The sequence below is a fragment of the Vanacampus margaritifer genome, chromosome 17 (assembly GCF_051991255.1).
Source record: "Vanacampus margaritifer isolate UIUO_Vmar chromosome 17, RoL_Vmar_1.0, whole genome shotgun sequence".
In the NCBI taxonomy this organism is placed as follows: domain Eukaryota; kingdom Metazoa; phylum Chordata; class Actinopteri; order Syngnathiformes; family Syngnathidae; genus Vanacampus; species Vanacampus margaritifer.
The window spans coordinates 5,849,093-5,858,127 of NC_135448.1; the positions used below are offsets into that span (position 1 = coordinate 5,849,093).

The 9,035-nt window shown below is 38.6% G+C and overlaps 1 protein-coding gene across 1 annotated transcript; it reads left to right on the forward strand.

Annotated features, from left to right (window-relative positions):
• Window positions 1–739: 739 nt before the first annotated feature.
• ccn2b (cellular communication network factor 2b) lies at window positions 740–6,124 on the forward strand. Its single transcript, XM_077548755.1, has 5 exons — window positions 740–885; window positions 2,080–2,296; window positions 3,018–3,269; window positions 3,356–3,612; window positions 5,007–6,124. Exons 1-5 carry the CDS (start codon window positions 832–834, stop codon window positions 5,310–5,312), a joined length of 1,086 nt encoding a protein of 361 aa, XP_077404881.1. The 5' UTR covers window positions 740–831; the 3' UTR covers window positions 5,313–6,124.
• Window positions 6,125–9,035: the final 2,911 nt, after the last annotated feature.

The window sequence follows — 9,035 nt, forward strand, 5'->3', positions numbered from 1 at the left end:
GCTAGCCAATGAACCTGAACAAAATAAGTGGTAGTATGCCTAAATAACTGGAAAAAGTAGCGTAAACAGTTCCTAATTTCCCACAAGATTAAAAACACCAACAAATGGAATATTTCAACCAATGTATAAAAATTCAAGTTGTTTACACTTGATATTACCTCACACATGCTTAATAATACTCATGTCAACATTGTTAAATGCCTTGCAAGATCAACTCAAAAGGTGTTATTCTACCAAGACAAACACCGTAAATTTTAAATGACGAATTTTATCAATGCATTATTTTAACTCAATCAGTTTGTACATAGTTAAAATCGCTGAAAATCCTTTTTGGGTTTCACTGCCTGTGGACTTTCACCGTCCCCTGCTTGTGCTGCACTTTGTCAATGTTTGGCACACATCATCCTCATTTCCCAGACCCATCACCTCGCCTCATGACATCATTTTGCATACTTTGTGAGTAGAACACTCACATTCAGGCTGTTTTTCCTCTCGAGTTGTTGTCAGGTAGCATGTAAGAGACCGCATCTTAATGGAATGAAGCCTTTGCTGCTTTCTTCAGCTGGCACACTTCTTGGCCGTGGCATGTTATCCACCCCGCCCATAGGAACTAATGATTGAGCAGGCATGTAGGACTTTTGAATCAGAATGTTTTCACCTCTCGAAGCAGAGTGGCATGGGCTCATGTTCCTCTGGCTACACCCACTGGGCTGGTATTTAAGCTAGAGTCCCCCACCATCCTTTCATCAGTCAGCTAAGGAGCACAAACAAGACCCAGCCTCCTGCCCTAGGAACCAATACAACAGAGTGAACACCAGCTTGTGAAGAACCATGTCTGTGAAAGCTTCTGCAATGTTCTCTCTTCTTCTGCTCATAGTCTCATCGGTAAGTTTCCTCTCAGCCATCCACCATCATTTGTTGTCAAAGTTGTCAAAGAGTCGTATTAAGTGCATTTAGTCATTATATTAAAGTGTAATGCTACTACTATGTGACATCTACAGCATGTAATCTCAGGATCTGAAAGGTACTGATTGTTGGTGGACATAAGTGAGATGATTTCCCATCTGCTAGAACCAAAACATTGAAAGCATGCTCCAACGTGAGTGCAGTCTGATGTCGCCCTCTAGTGGACCCGGTGACATGACTGTCGTTTGCGCTTGTTATTAATTCAAAATCAAATTAACGATGATTGAATTCTAGCGCTGTATAAATCCGATGCTTTATTATTATTATTATTATTATTATTATTATTATTATTATTATTATTATTATTATTAGTAGTAGTAGTAGTAGTAGTAGTAGTAGTAGTAGTAGTAGTAGTAGTAGTAGTAGTAGTATGATTATTATGTTGAACTTATTATTAGGTACACACCAAAGCAGTTTACAAGTGCTAAATGAACTCTTTGCTTATTACAAGGGTAATATTTCTCAGTGTGGTTCACTATATTTAATACTACTGTGTTCTGCCTATCGATCTATTTACAATTCCGAAATTACGTCACAAATCAAAGTGGCATTCTTATGCTGCATTCGAGGAGTTGTTTGAAGTCGGATTTGTCCTACTCAGACTGTCCCATTCCGCCCTCAAAGAGTTTGAGGCAAATGTAAACAACAAAGGTGCTAATTTGTTCTAGTTAATGCAGTAAATCCAAATCGCGTTGTGTCACGTGAACATGTGACTTGTATTTATATTTGCCTCTAACGCTTTGAGGTCGGAACTAACACAATCCGAGTGGGGTATGCCCAATTTCCCAGTTTCCACGAATGCAGCATTTTTCCTCGGTGAAATGATGCTCTCCGTTTATTGAAAGCATTGGACTTTGGATCGTTGTAATTTGATTTGTGAGGATTATTTTGATTTTAAAATGTTTTTTGACTACTTTAACAAAATGCCTGGTTTGTATGCTAGTCACAGGAAAAGGGTTACCAGAAATGCCCAGATGTTCAGAATTGTCAATTACCTGTATTATATTGAACTGTATTTAGCCTATTAACGCTTTAAGTGGTTTCTATGTAAGGTCTGATATTTTGGCCTACAGGTCTCTTCATTGTGCACCTTCAATTGTTATTTTGTTGCAGACAATGGCCCAGGAGTGCTCACAGCCCTGTGCCTGCCCTGCAGCCCCCCCTCCCTGCCCAATAGGCACCAGCTTGGTGCTAGATGGCTGCGGTTGCTGTAAAGTGTGTGCCAGGCAGCTAGGAGAGCCCTGCAACCTACTGGAGCCCTGCGACCACCACAAGGAGCTCTATTGTGACTACGCACTGCTGAGCGACACCGACACTGGCATCTGCATGGGTAACACAACATACATGATACACCTACATAAGCTTTTCTGTTTAAACTGTCGGATAAGTCATTGCTCGGTGCTTCAAATACTACAGGGATTTGTTGACTAGTGGCAGAATTGCAGCTATCTATCTATCTATCTATCTATCTATCTATCTATCTATCTACACAGTAAATTTTGCAGAGTACATTTTACTCTTAACCGAGTCTATTTGGCCCCACTCTAAACATAAAATTTACACTTGAAAGAGAATAAAATATTCAGAGTAAATTTTACTCAATGTATTTGTACTATGTACGAGAGAATTGGCCTATCCCATGACAAAAACCTTGTAAAGTTTTTTCAGTCAGAAATACTAAGTAAACTTTAGAAGGATTTTTTTGGAGTAAATTCGACTAGTTTATTCAAAAAAAAAAAGTTACACAAAGGTTGATTAATGAACTTACTATCTTCAGTTTGGGAGACTGCCACTCTACCACCTGAGCTATGCCGCTCCTACGGTTTACTAATCTCCAAAAGGAGGTACGAATATTCCAGTTGACATGAGCGATATACTAACACACAGTAGGAGTGGCATGGCTCAGGGAGTAGATTGGCGGTCTCCCAACCTGAAGTTGTGGGTTTGTTCCTCAAACATTGTGTGACTTTATTTTTTTATATCAAAAATGAATCAAATGCCTTTATTTGTTTGTCAATTGTCAAGCTATTTGTCTGCATATTTGTTGTCAGCTCAAGAGGGTCAACCATGTGACCTGGGTGGCGTAATCTACCACAGCGGAGAATCCTTCCAACCAAGCTGTAAACACCAATGTGTGTGTATGAATGGCGAGATCGGATGCGTGCCGACGTGCCCCAGCAATGTCCGGTTTCCGTCCCCTGACTGTCCATACCCTCGCCGGATCCACATCCCAGGAAAGTGCTGTGAGGAGTGGGTGTGCGACCAGACACCTCAGGACCACCACTATCAGTCAGTGATGGGCGGTCAGTATCAGCTTTGTCAGATTATACAGCATTTATTAAAACAATCTTAATTTTCTTCTTCAATCTCTGAATTTGCGTCCTTACAGGAGCGTCTCACATTCATCCATTGCCATCTTCACAACCCATCCCAGGCTTCAGAGAGGTTCCCCTTCAAGGGCTGGAACCAGAGAGTCCCAGAGATAACTGCATAGTCCAAACAACAGAGTGGAGCGAGTGCTCAGCCACCTGCGGCATGGGCGTCTCATCCCGCATCACCAACGACAACCAGCGCTGTCAGCTGGAGAGACAGACCAGGGTCTGTATGATTCGACCCTGCGACAGCCAGCAAGAGAAAGAAATTAAGGTTTGCCAACTTCTTGCTTGTTCTTCCTGTGCTTGTGTCAGTTTTCTCTGAGCAGAGGTCTAGAAAGTAAAAACCCTGTTTGGCTTTACCAAAAGGTGCTTCTACTCAATCAACAGGTAAACAATCTCCCCTGGAGCTCCCAGGGTTCTTTTTGACTTTCTGGACCTGCATTTGCCACCTCTGTCAGAAGAAAATAATTATCAATAGTCGTCATGTAATGGATTACTAAAGTTAAATTATTGTGATTTATTTATAAGTAGGGGTGTCAGGCGATACATTTTTTTAATCGTAATTAATCGCATGACTTTAATGGTTAACTCACAATTCACAAATGTTATATCTGTTCCAAAAGGTACAATAAAACATTTTTTCTACGTTTTCATACTCTTGTTAACATAAAAGTGGGAAAAATGTTAAACTAATAGAAATATGGCTGCATCTTTTAGTCATTAATACAGTCATTTCATAATAATTCATAAAATTGAGTTAAAATTAAAAAGATGTGCTGTACTGTAAAAAACGAGTGCGATATTGATTCATGTTAAGGTCATTTTTCTGCCACTAGAGGATATAAGTGCATTTGTCTAATCTTTACTATGAAGTATTTTTTTTTAATTTCAAAATTCTCAACATTTTTAAAATGGTAAAATACAACTTGACCCCAGTCTCCACAAATATATGCATTATCATTAACTCATTTGCTCTCCAAAACGTATCAAAATGTTCTATTTTAAATATTGCCATGGTCCCAAAAACGCATTATACGTGTTTTACGTTTTTGTTTTTTAAGGTTTTTTATGCTAGAGCATACAAGGCTTTGATGCAGCCACTCAACTGCAAAGAACGGTTGAAGAAATAGTAGTTGTTACACAAACCGCCAGCAGGTGACAGCAGAGTATAAGAGATCAACCAGGGCCATGTTGCAAAAAAGCTCTTTCCCCACTCTTTTAAACAGATTTGTGAATAGTGATGAAACATAGCTATATTCTAATGCTAACTGCTGCAGAACGGAAACAGATAGAAATATACTGTTTTTACCTGATGAAAGAAGAGACTCTAATCTTTCTTTTGATAGGTTCCATGTTTTTATAGCAATAGAACAATATATTCTGTGGGCCTTGCTAAATCAGATCAAATCCAGTAAAACAGCCGGGAGTGAAGGGGGTTGCTTCAGTGAAAATGGCTGGGAGTGAATGAGTTAAATGTATTACTGCTAAATTTTGACGTGGACGTTTCAGCTGGTACTGTAATTCTCCCAGTGCAGGCTTTCCAAGTAACGGGCGGGCATTAATCGCGCATTAAAAAAATTTGTGGCATTAAAGGAACTTTAAATTAACTCAAAATGAACGCACTAATTTTGACACCCCTATTGATGAGATTATTCTCTCCCACAGCGTGGCAAGAAATGTGTGCGGACACCGAAGGCCCAACAAGGGATGCGGTTTGAGTTGTCAGGCTGCACCAGCACCAGATTATACAAACCGAAGTTCTGCGGCGTTTGTACCGACAACCGGTGCTGCACACCTCACACCACCATCACCGCCGAGGTGGAGTTCCGCTGTCCAGAAGGAGACATGTTCAGGAAAAAGATGATGTTCATTAAGACTTGTTCCTGCCACTTCGACTGTCCAAGAGACAATGACATCTTCTTGGCTTCCAACACAAGGAGGATGGTCGGTGACTACGACCGCAACATGTGATATTGACAAGGTTTTTGACATTGACTGCATCCTGTCCGCCTTTCGCCCCCAATCTGACCACTGATGGTGTATTTTCGGCTCTCTTTGAGCAGGCCGCATGGGTTCAGTTCCCCTGCAGTGACGAAGTGAATGTGTGAATGGTTGTCTGAAATTGGATGGATGGATTTATACGGTATAACTGAGTGACAAAAGCGATATTGTGGCATGTATTATTTGCAACCTTTTTACTGTTTAAGATGTCATCAAGCTTAAAATATAATTTCCAAACATGGCCACTTTCTGGCCACATACAGACAAGTTGGTGTACAAGTTTGTATTGATGTGCCCAACTAGCAATTGTAATTGACAAAAAGCCACAAGAATGTGGAGATGCTGATAGACTGAGGGTTTCGACATAAAACAGATTAACCCTTGATGTGTAGTTAAATATTTTTTAATTTTTTTTTTAAGTCTCAGATTCAGACATTGTTAGGACTCTACAGCATCCATTTGTATTTTTCATCCTGACTGGTCTAAAGATGCACTTATAGTACGACTAAGCATTTGCTGATGTAAATTGATTAGATTATGTCCAATTTATAAAAAAGAAGAAAAAAAAGAAATTAAGCAAAAGACAAATTTGGCAGCAGACAAGTACATACCGAGTGTGAATACTTTGAGACTGTGTACAGTTTTGTACTATAATTTATGTTCAATATTGACTGTATTGTATTGTTTTAGTTTTTCCACTGTAACCCCCTGACTAAGATACTAATGAGTTCTTGTCTGTTGCACTTTTGTCTGTTTTCCAATAAACAAAGTATATTTTTATAGATATGCTGAACGTTCTAATCATTCTTGTGGGTTAACGTTGAAAGAGTATGGTGGCCGTGCCCATTCTTGTCAGTTCTTCTACTCTATAATCATCATCAGCTGTTAAAGCAGCACTATAGGGCTACCATGTTAAACAGTCAAGGAAAGATTATTAAATTTTCTAAATATTCACATTTGACTCATTTTACTCATGTCATGCCATATTGACAGGTTTTACAAATTGCAAATTGCCAAATCCTGTAAAAAAAAAAATAAGTAAAAGAAAGTGGGTGTGTCTTGTCATGCTCGCAAGAACACTTGTAAATCAGTGCAAATGTTAGATTTCCCTCAACAATACAAGCTAGCTGTGTTAGCTTCATTGTGTAAACTAGCTTCATCTTGTGTAAACTAAGCATATAATTAAAAAAGAAAGAATAGAAAAAGACAAATTTAGATTTAAAAAAATTCTGATAATATGAATTGGTTTGTTTGAGTGACACACTCCATAAAGCCCGAAAACATTTTCTCAACAATACAGTACATGCTAGCTGTGTTCACTTCTATGCTAACTAGTCTGGAACAAATAAAGAATACTAAATCTTTAATATTAATATACAATTTTCTGATACTATGACTATATGAGTAATAGGTAACACTAACACCTATTCCATAATACCCGTGAATTTCCGCTAGCTGTGTTAGCTTTATGCTAACTTGACTGGAACAAACTATAATAAAATAAGAACAACTTTGATATTAATATATCTTTTTCTGATAATATGAGTCACAGGTTTATGTTGGTTTGAGTAACACACCCCATAATTCCTGAAAACATTGGGAAAATATAATAAATAGAAGCGTCTACTTATGGTCATTTTTGTTGAGTCATGTAGCTCATTCTTTCTCTTCCTCTAGATATCTAAAAATGTTATTTTTTTATTTTTATTTTTTCGGAAAATGTTTTAGTGGTAGGGTTATATTGAGAGATACGTATTATGTCTGTTATTTATTTTATTTTATTTACAATTAGAGGTAAGACACAATGATTGTGTGGGGAGGGGGATGAAAGTAATAATTTGTCAGAAAAGTACTACAGTTCAGTAACGAGACATTTGTACTTTGTTACTTCCCACCACTGCTGTACTGTATTGCTATCCCAGCTCTCCAACCAGCATTCTCTCTGTGTGCCCACAAGGATCAAGGATTTGGTGCATAAAAGCCTCTATGGACGTGAGATAGGGCGGATGTTGCTGCTGTCTGCTAGCTTTGCTGCAGTGCGATCACCTCATCTGCCCTGCCAGCTCATCCACCATGCATCTTATTCTGTCTATAGCTCAGTATCAGTAGGCTATTATTGATGCATTTGCACACCATGGACTATGCACTCGTCTCCAACTGGACACTGTCCTACATTCTGCAAATACGACCGCAGGACATAAACTTTTAAGATAGTTATTGAGTATTTTTGAAGGTATTTCCGGTGTTCATGTTAGCTTGACGCAGCGGCGTTTCAGCCACGGTGACCACTCCCACGCGTAATTACGGTGCGTGGTCGGGGAGTCCCGGTGATGTGTTGGTGACCGGTGAGGATGGCTTTCAAACGAGAAGAAATGTGATCTGCCAGGTGGATTAAAGGGGGGGAAAACGCACTTCTCCCTGCAGGAGAAGAAGAAAAATATCTCAGGTAAACAAACTATCCTTTAACATTATTATTTTTTAAACGTTATATTAATTGGGTCTGGCAGCTATTATTATTATTATTATTATTATTATTATTATTATTATTATTATTATTATTATTATTATGTTTTAGGATTTGTAAGCGTTGCAGAGGAACTTATGTGTCAAGCATTTTTAGTACTATAATAACGTACTGCACACTGGTACAAAATGTATTTCATTATTTAGGTGCTTCTAAATGTTTAATTTTGATATTAGTAACATGATAAATCATCATCATCAAGCCAACCCCCCCAAAGGCTAAGTAGCTCTGCAAAGATTCTTAAATCTGCATTATTGGGTTGCTACCGTACGTGAGTGTGCACGCTGCTGCGCCATGGCTGATAAATTTCTTAAGTCATGTTTTGTGAGGGCTGTTGTGGCCCCCACAATTGTGCCTGCAGAACTTCCCAGTCCGTTTAACTTCAAACTCCCACAGTGCATCATTGCCAATCTCTGGAAATAAATCAGAGTACTGCACTAAAGGCACTGCAGATGTCATAAAAAAAAAATGTGGATTTTGGAATGAAATAAAATAAAATAGAATAGCTATAGAACTGGTTTCATGATTCAACTTTTATGCTGTTTCTATCTGGATGTAAACGCTGCAGGTAAGTCTCTTGAATTGGCATAAATAATACAGTATAATGATTAACGTTTGAAAGGCAAGTCACCTTGAATATAGGCCTAAAGTAAACTAATTAATGCATTCCACATGTTAGCGTTTGTATCAGTAATTTCTGCAGTTAACCGTAAAACAAAAAGACAATAATTGTTTTACTAACACTTAACGTCTTTATGCATATACTTTGGAGTGTTTTAATTCATAGTCTCACGTTACAGTTAAACTCTACAACCTGAAAAAAAGTATAGCATACCATCAGGAAGAAATTCGGTCAGCGACTGAGGTGGCAAATCCAGGTCCAAAAAGTAAAAACCCTGCCACAGTTTTAGCCCCCGGTGCTAGCTAGCTAGATCCCTAGCAGGTAAATGAGCACCATGGGAGCGAGCTAGGGAGGCTAAAGCCAAACTGTGGCAGGGTTTTTACTTTTTGGACCTAGATTTGCCACCTGTGGTCAGCAATAATGTGATTGGAAATGACTTGAATATCAAAATCAAACGAACATTACTTCATGTCATAGCTACGGTGGATATAAAAAGTTGTTGCCTTGTTTAGTTCCCTTGTTTAAATGCCAGGTTTTTGTGATACAA

Excerpts from the sequence above, each read along its gene's own strand:
- ccn2b (XM_077548755.1), top strand. The coding sequence starts at position 832 with ATGTCTGTGAAAGCTTCTGCAATGTTCTCTCTTCTTCTGCTCATAGTC. Across the intron at positions 2,297-3,017 it reads CGACACTGGCATCTGCATGG|CTCAAGAGGGTCAACCATGT; the intron begins GTAACACAACAT and ends ATTTGTTGTCAG. Across the intron at positions 3,613-5,006 it reads AGCAAGAGAAAGAAATTAAG|CGTGGCAAGAAATGTGTGCG; the intron begins GTTTGCCAACTT and ends TCTCTCCCACAG.